At 40.2% G+C, this 12,744-nt stretch overlaps 2 protein-coding genes across 2 annotated transcripts in view; one reads left to right on the top strand and one right to left on the bottom strand.

Annotated features, from left to right (window-relative positions):
- Nucleotides 1-10,230, top strand: part of HPS3 (HPS3 biogenesis of lysosomal organelles complex 2 subunit 1) — a 31,150-nt gene extending 20,920 nt beyond the window's left edge. The window contains exons 13-17 of the mRNA XM_084638462.1: nucleotides 490-678; nucleotides 1,693-1,797; nucleotides 2,898-3,104; nucleotides 5,955-6,045; nucleotides 9,009-10,230. Of these exons, the coding sequence (XP_084494588.1) occupies nucleotides 490-678; nucleotides 1,693-1,797; nucleotides 2,898-3,104; nucleotides 5,955-6,045; nucleotides 9,009-9,136 (720 nt within the window). The 3' untranslated portion in view covers nucleotides 9,137-10,230. The remainder of the gene's footprint in view (nucleotides 1-489; nucleotides 679-1,692; nucleotides 1,798-2,897; nucleotides 3,105-5,954; nucleotides 6,046-9,008) is intronic.
- A 1,569-nt stretch (nucleotides 10,231-11,799) lies between these two features.
- The window catches only part of CP (ceruloplasmin), a 38,382-nt gene continuing 37,437 nt past the window's right edge, over nucleotides 11,800-12,744 (bottom strand). Inside the window, exon 19 of the mRNA XM_084638463.1 lies at nucleotides 11,800-12,095. Within this exon, the coding sequence (XP_084494589.1) occupies nucleotides 12,025-12,095 (71 nt within the window). The 3' untranslated portion in view covers nucleotides 11,800-12,024. The remainder of the gene's footprint in view (nucleotides 12,096-12,744) is intronic.

Raw genomic sequence — 12,744 nt, 5'->3', positions numbered from 1 at the left:
ATTTTGGCTCTTTAAACATTTTACAGTGTGACCACCATTGATAGCAGAATAAAAACTCATGAAGGAATGTGTTTCTTGCATACCAAACCTATTCATTACGGAATCAAGAGTTTAAATATGTTGCATGCACTTCTGCATTGTGCATCGCCACAGTATCTGGGATCACATGTACTAGAAATACATCAGGATTACACAAAAGCAGGAGCACACTCAACTATGACACGTAGAGGGAAACTTAATCTTGTCCATTGAAACTTTTTTTCATTCGGACTTCTGTTGCTGTTGCTATTATCTTACCTTAGCACCTAGGAGCCCTAGTTATGGACCGGGACCCCATTGGGGTAGGTACAAACACAGAACAAAGATGGCCCCCTGCCCCAAGGAGCTTACAATATAAGACATGACCAACAAGGGAGTACAGGTAAACAATGAGACAATGTAATAGTCATCTTGATTTTCATTAATATTTGAATCTTCTGTGGTGCTCAGATGCTTTGTGGGAAGAATGAAGATACTACCCCTCAGCTCTTAGTAGACTTCTGGGAAGCCCTCCTTGTAGCAGGCTCTGAGAAAGAAATACTCCAGGAGGTCTTATTCAAGCTTACTTCACAGTACATTTGGAGACTATCGAGGAAGCAGCTTCCTGATACCAAACCACTGAAAACAACAGAGGATCTGGTAATTATACACTGCATATACATTCGCACGAGACAGACAGTGCATGTAAGGTTTCAGAGTAACAGCCGTGTTAGTCTGTATTCGCAAAAAGAAAAGGAGTACTTGTGAGACTAACCTTAGAGACTAACCAATTTGTTTGAGCATAAGCTTTCGTGAGCTACAGCTCACTGTGAGCTGTAGCTCACGAAAGCTTTTGCTCAAATGAATGTAAGGGAATATTCAGTCACAAAACCATCTTGCAATGCTTTATTTCTGGACAAATTGTCCTTAAAAGTAGTGAGAATGTAAGCAGATAAACTTACATGTTGATAAACTTACCAAATGTTAATTCTTGCAAAGAACTGCTGGCTTTTGATTAACAGGTCCTTAATGCTGCTGTTGTGGGGGTTTCAAAATGACAAATATGCATACATTTTCCACAAGACAGTTCCAGTTCCTGACATCAAGGGGCACTGACATGAAACTAGATTACCTGTAGTTTGACACTTCAGTCTTTCAAGGATGAACTTGACCCAGAACACAGAGAATTGATACATGTAAATTACTTTAGAAGATTTAGAACTTTGAGTTCTGAAAAAATCCCATGGATTTTGATCATCTGGAGTTAAATGAGAGACCTAACTTCAGGAGAACTTGGATTTCCCAGCCCTTTTGGGTGGAAAATTGAACATAGTTTTAGATGCATTGTCTGAAAAACGAGAGGGGAAGGTGCCAGCTGAACTGCTCACATAGTAATTTTAACTGGCTAATAATGGAGTAACAGAGGCATTGGGTGAACAGTTAAAGCCTTGCATTGTTTGATGTGTGGTAGGAGAGGCTTCTAACTAACAAATGTGAAATAAATCATTGGACCGCATTAGGCTTCAAGGCATACTTAATTCACCTACTCTAGTTTGAATATTTACCCAAGATAGAAACTAGCTACTTTTCTAAAATGGCACCCTTTATTCAGAGATTTCCTTCACTGGAATGGGTTTCATATGTGACCATATTGATTTGAAATTTTTTTTCTAGATAAACTCCTGTAATCATTATGGGTTAATTTTCCCTTGGGTGACCTTCATAATGTCATTGGGACCTGCATGTGATAAGTATCCTGAAGATCTTTCAAAACTACAGGTATGAAGGGGGCAGTCAGGGGCAGGGGTTCCAGGGGCAGTCAGGGGACAGGGAGAAGGGGTGGTTGGATGGAGCAGGAGTTCTGGGGGGGCAGTGAGGAAGTGGGGGGGTTGGATGGGGCAGTCAGGGGCAAGGGTTCTGGGGGCAGTCAGGGGACAGGGAGAAGGGGTGGTTGGATGGGGCAGGGGTCCCGGGGGGACCATCAGGGAACAGGGGGGGTTGGATGGGGCAGGAGTCCCAGGGGGGGCGCATCAGGGGGCGAGAAGCAGGGGTGGGGGGCAGACAGGGGATCGGCCATGCCTCGCTGTTTGGGGAGGCACAGCCTCCCCTAACCAGCCCTCGGTACAATTTCCGAAACCCGATGCGGCCCTCAGGCCAAAATTTTTGCGCGCCTCCCCCGCCCCAGCTTGAGGAGCTTGAAACATTGTGGGGATCCAGAGTAGCAAGGGTTTGTATTCCCCTCAGAGCAGTCCTAGTGGGTAGCTGCTGGGGATGGTGCTCGCTAGGATCTGTGACAGAGGACCACATAATAAATTGAGTAATATCTCCGCTGTAGGGAGAAAACTAGTTTTAAATCAAGGGGGATTGGGGTGAACTGTCAATACCAAGGCTGTGTACTTTCTTGTAGAGCAATGGCAGCTCGGGTGACTGAGTACAGGAACTACACCAGGTTTAGTGGAGGCCTTGTTTACAATAATCAAACAATCCAGCATAAGTTCTTAGGTGATTCTGGTTCTTAGGGTGGGCAGAATTTAGTTCGCATTGAGTCTACATGAAGTAAGACAGTTTAAACCTCTTGCTAAACAGTCCAGCGTGTTACTGATGAATATAGATGTAAAGCTGTTGTTAAAACAATACCTCTGTCAGTCAAACTGAACTATGAAAGAGGAATGGTGCAAATGATGGGAGAGAAAATAATCAAAGAATTATGTAAATAATGGTCATGTATACTTACATTCTACTCAGTATTTTTGGCCTAATTGTTTAACCAAGCAATATCAGAAAGACTTAAAACTATTTCTTTTTAAATTAATTTTGTGTGCGTGTGAGCATTTTGTCTGTTTTGACATCCAAATGGCAAGTTTTCCTCTTCTCCTCAGTCTCTTTTATGTGGTCCATCAATCGACATAGCTTCAGTTCTGCCGTTCTTGGAGCCATTATCAGAAGACAGTAATGCTGGTCTCAGTGTCCATGTTCTTTGCACTACGGGGGTAGGAGACTATGAGAAATCCATTGACAAGCTCCTAGAGAAGTGTCCTGAAGCACTCATACCCTATGCCCAGCATGAGCTGAAAGATGAAAATCGGGTGAGCTTTTAAAATGCTAATCTAGTAATTTATTGTAGTCTTTCTTTCTCTTTCTTTTCAGTAGTTGTTAGCTGTGCATAGGAGAACTTGAACTACACTGCAGAGATAATCAAATGGCACAGATTTCTATTAAAGTTGAAACTCCCATCCTCAACTCACTCTGAACCTGAAACTGCTTGCATTGAATTTTATGGCCAAATTCCCATTAATGGGAGCAGGGTTGGACCGTCTTTTCCCAAGTGTTACAGCACCGAAGGTCATAAATACCTGTTGCTTAGATACTTGCAGTGCACAAGTTTAATGAGACAAGATAGGAGTTTCATCCTTACCCTTAAAATTCATAGATTTCATTGACTGAGTTCAAGACACATTCATATAAATATCCCATTTTTGCTTTTGTGTTTTTATGAGGGTAGTTCTTACTGCAGATGCTCCTGGTCAAAGTTACTTAGAAATATGGATTATATATGACATTTTATTATAGGCCCTCTTTCTGAAAAACTCTTTGGGCTGAGGTTTTCCAGACTGGTTTCATCCTGAAGTTGTGATATTTTATTTTATATTAAGGTTGTGGAAAAAATGTTCAGATGGCTGAGTTACTTGCTAGCAGAGAGGGGAATAATACACTGATCTGCTGTAAACAGAGAGAGCTGAGTATATTTTAGCTTACAAGTAACTCAGAAGTAGCTGAACTTTTCATGTGAAACTTGCCACAATAAAAAGAAAAAAATTATTATTAATGTCTGAAAATGCCATGATTAAGTATGTTCCCTGCTCCCTAATAACATCTGAACTGTATACTTATTGCCTAATATTCCCCTGTGGCCCATAATATTTGAGGAAGAGCTTGATCTCTCCAATTCTGGTCAAGGCTCCAGAAGTACTGCCATGGTTTTCCCCAACTCCCTGCCAATTAACTGCTAACATAAGACTAGCCATACTGGGTAAGACTAATGGTCCATCTAGCCCAGTATACAGTCTTCTACCAGTGTCTGGTACCAGATGCTTCAGAGGGAACAGAAGAGGGCCATTATCGAGTGATCTATCCCTTGTTGTCCAGTCCCAGGTTCTAGCACAGAGGTTTGGGGACACCCAGAGGATAGGGTTGCATCCCTGACCATCTTGGCTAACAGCCATTGATGCGCCTATCCTCCTTGAGCTTGTCTATTCTTTTTTTAACACAGTTATATTTTTTGGCCTTCACAACATCCCCTTTCTATGAGTTCCACAGGTTAACTGTGTTGTAGGAGGAAGTACTTCCTTGTGTTTGTATTAAATCTGCTGCCTATTAATTTCATTGGGTGACCTGTGGTTCTTGTGTTATGTGAAAGGATAAATAATACTTCCTCATTCACTTTCTCTACACCATTCATGATTTTATAGACATCGATCATATCCCTCCTTAGTCGTCTTTTCTAAGCTAAACCATCCCAGTCTTTTTAATATCTCCTCATCTGGAAGCTGTTCTGTACCTCTAGTAACTTTTGTTGCCCCTCTTGTTACTTTTTCCAATTCTAATATGTACTTTTTTTGAGATGGGATAACCAGAACTGCATGCAGTATTCAAGGTGTGGGCGTAGCATGAAGTTATATAGTGGCATTATGATATTTTCTGTCTTATTATCTGTCCCTTTCCTAATGTGTCCTAACACTGTTAGCTTTAACTGCCACTACACCATGAACAGATGTTTTCAGAGAACTATTCATAATGACGCCAAGATCTTTCTTGAGTGATAACAGCTAATTGAGACCCCATCATTTTGTATGTATAGTTGGGTTATGTTTTCCAATGTGCATTACTTTGTACTTATCAACACTGAATTTCGTCTGCCATTTTGTTGCCCAGTCCCCCAGTTTTGTGAGATGCCTTTGTAACTCTTCACAGTCAGCTTTTCGACTTCACTATCTTGAGTAATTTTGTATCTGCAAACTTTGCCACTTTGCTGTTTACCCCCTTTTCTAGATCATTTATGAATATGTTGAGCAGCACTTGTCCCAGTACAGATCCTTGGGGGTCTATTTGCCTCACTTCACTAAGGCAATAGTTCAGTTAATAGTGGACATAACTTAAGGCGGAGACACTCCAGCAAGTGGAAATGCCGGAACCCCAGTCACTACAGTACAGCTGGGGCTCATGTGTGCTCCCTTTTGGCCCTTGATCAAGAAGTGAAACGGAGAAAACCAATATCTGGGGTAATTGTAGCCTTGCAATACTGCAGGCAAAGACTAAGGGGAGAAGAGAAAGAGACCACAAAGTTTGAAGAGAGATGGATAGTGTTTTCTTTCCTCCTCTCAGTCTTTGTAAACATAAAATTAATAGCTTTTTGCATTATTAAAATTTAAATTGTGTATTCATGCAACATTAAGATTATTGGCGGTGGAAGGGGTATGTCAAGAAACATAAAAGCACAAAGTTCTCCTAGAACACTTTTTTACCCACACTGCACAGGGCTATAAAGAGAGACTTACCTTATTTGTTAAATCCATAACCATAATACTGCATTAACTTTTTTCCCCTGCACTAATTATGTATGTTTGTAGTTTGTCTGAACCACATGCACAGCCTGTCAGAAACAGGCATAGCCTTATCTTCAGCGGCTAGGGGGTGCTATCATCACTCTAATTTGCTGGGTTAAAAAGGATCACACTGAAGTCTGAAAACATTGCATTTCAAAGCACTGTGCAAACGAATTAATTACTAGGCCCATCTCAACTTACACCACTGTTTTTTGTACCATCTTTGATGTTAGTTCAAAGTACTTATTAAAAATAAATTTGTGTTCACCACCTACTATTCATAGTCACCACTAACTTATTTTTCTTCTGTGGGTTTATTTTTGGACGAATTAGGCTCTCTGGTGGAACAAACTGCTTCCTGAACTTTGTAAACGAACCAGATATGTTGGAGATGACTACTCCATTCTCATCTCATCGCTGAAAGGTAAAGAACTTGATTTACAACTGAAGGCCATACACGAAAGCCTTTGAACTGCATCTAAAGTATTTGAAAGCCGTTTCCTCCAGAAACTGCTGCGGCATGGTATTTTACCATCGTTCAGTTTGGGGAGGAAGATCTTTCTCTACATATAATGTAACTCAGCAGAGAGTAGCAGAGCAGTACTGTGAAATGTGCAGTAAGCTTTTGCACACATCCTTATTGTTTTAACTAGGGCTGTCAATTAATTGCAGTTAGCTCACGTAATTAACTAAAATTAATTACGATTAAAAAAATTAATCGTGATTAATCGGTTTTAATCACACTGTTAAACAATTTATTAAATATTTTTGACGTTTTTCTACATTTTCATATATATTGTATTCTGTATTGTAATTGAAATCGGTGTATATTTTTGATTACAAATATTTGCACTGTAAAAATGATAAATAAAAGAAATAGTATTTTTCAATTCACCTCATACATGTACTGTAATGCAATCTCTTTGCCATGAAAGTGCAACTTACAAATGTAGGGGTTTTTTGTTACATAGCTGTACTCAAAAACAAAACAATGTAAAACTTCAGAGCCTACAAGTCCACTCAGTCCTACTTCTTGTTCAGCCAATGGCTAAAACAAACATGTACGTTTACATTTACAGGAGATAATCTGCTGCCTTCTTGTTTACAATGTCACCAGAAAGTGAGAACAGGCGTTTGCATGGCACTTTTGTAGCTGGTGTTGCAAGGTATTTGTGTGCCAGATGCGCTAAACATTCATATGCCCCTTCATGCTTCAGCCACCATTCCAGAGGACATGTTTCCATGCTGATGACGCTCATTAAAAAAAAATGTTAATTAAATTTTGACTGAACTCCTTGAAATGTATGTCCCCTGCTTTGTTTTACCCGCATTCTGCCATATATTTCATGTTATAGCAGTCTCAGATGATGACCCCAGTACATGTTATTCATTTTAAGAACACTTTTTCACTGTAGATTTGACAAAACGCAAAGAAGGTACCAATGTAGCTATCTTTAGAAATCTCACAGCACTCAACCCAAGGTTTAAGAATCTGAAGTGCCTTCCAAAATCTGAGAGGGATGGGGTGTGGAGCATGCTTTCAGAAGTCCTAAAAGAGCAACATTCCAATGTGGAAACTACAGAACCCAAACCACTAAAAAAGAAAATCAACCTTCTGTTGGTGGCATCTGACTCAGATAATGAAAATGAACATATATCGGTCTGCATTGCTTTGGATTGTAATCAAGCAGAACCCATCATCAGCATGGACACATGTCCCCTGGAATGGTGGTTGAAGCGTGAAGGGACATATGAATCTTTAGCACATCTGGCATGTAAATATCTTGCAATGCCGGCTACAACGGTGCCATGCAAGTGCCTGTTCTCACTTTCAGGTGACATTGTAAGCAAGAAGCGCGCAGCATTATCTCCTGCAAATGTAAACAAACTTGTTTGCCTGAGCAATTGGCTGAACAAGAAGTAGGACTGAGTGGACTTGTAGGCTCTAAAGTTTTACTCTTTTTTTTTTTTATGCAGTTATTTTTTGTACATAATTCTACATTTGTAAGTTCAACTTTCATGATAAAGAGATTGCACTACAGTACTTATATTAGGTGAATTGAAAAATACTATTTTTTTTTACAGTGCAAATATTTGTAATCAAAAGTAAATATAAAGTGAGCACTGTATTTGTATTCTGTTTCGTAATTGAAAACAATATATTGGAAAATGTAGAAAACATCCAAAAATATTTAAATAAATGGTATTTTATTGTTTAACAGCGCGATTAATCATGATTAATTTTTTTAATCGTTTGACAGTCCTACTAATTATGCATGACAGGAATTAAAGATTATTACAGATATAAATACAGGTAAAGATATCACAGAATTATCCGTTGAAAGTAATGTGTAATTACTCATTTCCATAGCCAAACCAGGTGAAAGGAATGCTTGGGGAAATAACTGCCTGGCTTGTATTGAGAACTGTACTGGTGTGCAGAGACTCTAACGACAGTAAGGATGTCATAGCTGGACTCTTGGCTGAGGGAAGCCATGGTGTTGCTTGTGGTCACTGGGATTACACAAGAGGAAGCAGTCAAGTGTTTGTTCTGGGGGATTTGGATCCTTAGCCAAAGGAAGTGACTTGTCTAAATGTTTGATTTTCCTCTTTTCCTGAGACTGGAACTTTTTTTCCCTTTTCCTCTGGAAACTTGGCTGAAGGGCAGTGACCAACCATGGCAGCTGCCATGGTCCCCTTACTCATTGTTATGGAGGAAATAAAAATTAGACTAGTGGTTTGACTCTTTCATAGCCAGTTCAGAATGATGAATAAAATTAGTCATTTTTTTTCTATGACCAGACCTTTTACAACATCTGCACAATGTGTGACTAGAGGAGTGTCACCACTGGGTTGCCATAGAGTGCATGGCAGCAATCACTGTTAGAAGTGGTATACAAGTGGTAAACTTCTGTTGTCAGATGCTCATTGTGTGACCATTATCCTCTCATCGTAATGGATATTAATTGGCCCAGGAGAGCCTACAATCAGATAGCTTTGTCTCATGGGCTGCTCCCAAAGTACCAACTACTGTGTTACACCGTCAGCTCCATTTTAATGCTTCCTTTCAATTTTATACAGCACTGAAGGTGCTAGATGAGACCCACCTAGGATTTGGTGTTGTACGTTGAGGTGATTAGGTCAGACAGACGTTATAATGGGGTGTGTCTCAATACTTCATCCATAAACAACCCTGAATTGCTACCCTCACTTCTCAAACTATTCCCCAGTTGCCAAATGTATCTGCTGCTATTTGGGTAAAATCTTAAATCTACTGTAATCACAGTATTTAAATATTTTGCTGATTTAGTGATGTTAAAGATCAGCTCTATAGTGCGTTGCACTTCTACTATGTTTAAAATCATCTATATTTCTTTCCCTGTGCAGAAACTTTATCAGTGGTTGCCATGGAACTGGATCTAAGGGATTTCCTTAATGTTCTACCAGAGGATGGGACTGCAGCATTTTTCCTGCCACATCTACTTCAGTGCAGCAAAAGGAAATTGGTGACTTAAACACAATGAAAAATGTGGACTTGAAAGCACTGGAATAAATAGGCAAAACTAAATGGTGGAATTGTACATGAAGTGTTGTGGGAGTCCATCTACTTGCAAACTACCTGGGTATATTGTAAAAACTGGCCTTATATTGTATAATAAGAAGACAATCACTACTTGAGGTAGAGTATCAATTTTGTAAATGAAAGAAAAGCGTTCCCAGCGATAAAATGTCACTGATACTGGCAAATGGAAAGAATCCCTGTTTATCCTATGGAACTGAATATTGTGTTATTCAGCAAAATAGTTGACGAAGTTCAGACATTTCCTGAGTGAGAATGTATATTCTTAATGGAGAAAAATATAGCCAGAAGGAATATTGTACTACTTAAAGTTGCACAAAATTCTATCCCACTATAGTGTTCATGTAAAAGGTGAAGCAGGGAATGGAAGCTGTCACTCCTGGATCCCATGTCTTCAGCTAGTTAGGCCCCAATCCACAAAATACGTAAGCTCATGGGTGTCTTTAAGCATGTGCGTAGTCTTATTGACTTGTTCTTCCAACTGGAATTTCTGGAGACTTGTCATGGATTTATAGATATGCACGTGCTTGAGTAGTTCAATTGAATTCAGGTTGGAAGAACAAGTTAAGGGGACTGCTTGCATGCTTAGAGTTCTGCACATGGACAAGACTTTGCTGGATCAAGTCTTATTCATCAAATGTGTAGAAAGTGGTTCCCAAGAGAAATAACTATCTTTCTGTAAGTAGGTCACAGATGTTTTCTGCTGTTCATTTCCCCTTCTCCCATCACTATATTCAGTCTCTAATGGACAACAAGCATCTTCACTTCTGGTTCACTTCTTTCCAGCTACATTATTTTCTAGATGGCCCACCAAACTAGCTGTCTTATGTCTTTGTTTTTACCATGTATTTTGAAAAGGGGTCTCTCAATTACAGAGTCATTTTTTCCCCTCTGTTCTGAGTCGAAAGACCAAGAAGGCATTTCAACTGCAATACAATTGGGAAAAAAACTACTGTCATAATGATTGTATGAACAGTGATAATTAAGGTTGAGTATTTCATTTTCATTGTATTAAACTGTTTTCCAATATTCAATGGTAAGAGAAGAGTTCTTTTATACAATGTTACTAACAACTCTATTCTAAACAGCTGTGAGCTAATTGCAGTCAGACTATCACAATAGGGATCAACCATCTGAGAATCTAATTAGCTGACTAATTGGATTTCATATTGCAGTAGAGAGAGCCTGGAGTGCTGGGCCTGGTGCAAGATTTGAGGCCTAATCCAGAAGCTGTGAACCAGTCAGGCCACATATTAAAGCAGATGCTTACAAGTCCACTGTCCAGTACATGAACTTGGCAAAGTTTTTGCCAGTGTACTAGACGGAATGGCTAGGGACAGCCCTGGGTGTGAAAGATGTATCTGTCAGGAGTGTGGATTTTTCACAACCCTAAGAGATGTAGCTATGGCGACCTAATCCTTGGTGTAGACAATGGTAGGCCAATGGAAGAATTCTTCTGTTAATCCACCTCCCCAAAATGTGGTAGCTAGGTCAACTACAGCAACGGGCGAACCTCTCCTGTTAGTGGAGTGAGTGAGTGTTTATACTGAAGCACTATGGTGGTACAGCTGCAGCTGTGCCACTGTAGTGTTTTAAGTGCTGGTGTATGTACCCTTACGCTCCCAAACCACCGTTAGGAAGTATCCTCCAGATTCTAAATACTTAATTTAGGGCTTATCTGCATGAAACACTTCACTGCAGACACTCACTGCAGCAATGGGAGGGGCTCTCCAGCTGGCGTAGCTAATCCACCTCCCCACGAGGCAGTATCTAAGTCGACAGAAGAATTCTTCCATCAACCTAGCAGTCTTCACAGAGGGTTAGGTCAATTTAACTACATCAGTCGGATGTGTGGATTTTTTCCAGTCACATAGCTGGGTCGACCTAACTTTTTTGAATGGGACCCAATCCAGTAGGTGCCCTCCGAGTATGCCTGACAGATGGGGTCCTGCCCATGATTTCGATAGCTGAATGCCTTTCTTCCCTGGATGTGTGGATAGCTCTGGGGCTTAGGTAGGAGATAGGCACATGGATGCCTAGAGGGAGGCAGCATTTGCTCATGCCCAGAGGCAGGAAGTTAGGCCTTTTACCTTGAAAAACTTAGGTGCTGAGTGAGTTTAGGCACCTTCAGTGCTGGATGGGCATTTTGTGGGTCACAGTGGAGCCAAAACTGAGAGTTAAGTACTTCTGTGGATCCCACCTCACCTGCTTCATCGGTTCATTTCCAGTTATGTCTGAGACACCTGTGACTCTTGAACTCTGGTGAAAGCAGCTGGGACAGAACTCTGTGAAACAGATTTTATGTTTTAATTTGTAGTCACATAGTGTGGTGGGTGTTCACCCCACACCAGGCCCTGAAGGGGTTAAGGTGGCTAGTGTGGCCAATTAATTGTCTAACCTACACCTGGAGGAGGAGCCAGGTGAAGCCCACCTGGACAGGAACAGCCAGGGCTTGTATAAAGCCAGGTAGCCGAAAGAAAACAGGACTGCAAGGAGGATGGCTGCAGTCTCTGAGGCTAGGGAGAGAGGGGAGTTTGGCTCCAAGGGAAGGGCATACCTGAAGAAGGAGTCTGCGAAAGGCATTTTAGGAAGCAGTGGTCAATTATACAGGAGGGTTTTTTATTTATGCAAAGAGTAATTTATAGGCTATGTATTCACAGAGCTGTTCCAAACTATGATCCATGTGTTACCAGGGTTGTTCTTGTGGGACAGATGATCCTTTCTCAACTTGGTTCACAAAAGGCAAGTGGTCCAGATGTCCTTTCTTAAGAAGTGTTTCATCAAGTAAAGACTTTAGAGAATCCTTGTGATAAGCCAATTCCTTCATTCTGTTCTGGCTGTTTTGATTTTATGTGTGAACTGCTCAAACATCCTTGGGAACAAAGACTGTTGCTCTGCAAAGGGGAAAAGTGTTTCTGTAAAACCTCATATCAATGCAACAAGCTATTTTTCGCGTGCAAGAGAAGTAACACACAAAGATTTGTCAGTGCACCCATTTTCGGGAGAATTTAGGATCCAAATCCAAAAACCCACCTTAAAATGCTGGGAGTTCAGACTGGGTTGTATGTTGTGACTTGAGTCAATCTCTGTATCATTATGAGGGATCCATTTTAAGAGGTAGGTGTGTAGGGTAAAATCTGTTTTACATATTTCACAGTATATTGTGTAAATCGACTTTTACTTTCTGTACGAGTCTGGTATAAGCTATACTTGTACTCTGTTTTCTAAACAAGATTTATTTACAAAAGTTAGATACATTTTCTGGTATTCATGCTAAATCATGTACACTTTTAAATATAGATCAAGGGTTAAAGATGCTTTATTACCTAGTTTCTGGTATTTTTAATTGTGGTGTTTACTATAAACTTAACATCTTTTACCCCTTTCTAGCACAGGAAAGTTTTTAGGAGTGTTGTTTTAAAAATGGTGCTCATTTGAATTCAAAATAAGATTTAATCATTCCTCAAATATCTGCTCATGGTGTTTGTTTTAAATAGGAAAACTTGTTTTTAATAAGGGCCCATTCTGCAAACCCCTTTGTCT

Source organism: Lepidochelys olivacea, assembly GCF_965140295.1.
Source record: "Lepidochelys olivacea isolate rLepOli2 genome assembly, chromosome: 9".
NCBI classification, from domain to species: domain Eukaryota; kingdom Metazoa; phylum Chordata; order Testudines; family Cheloniidae; genus Lepidochelys; species Lepidochelys olivacea.
This window is presented reverse-complemented; position numbering and strand designations above follow the sequence as displayed.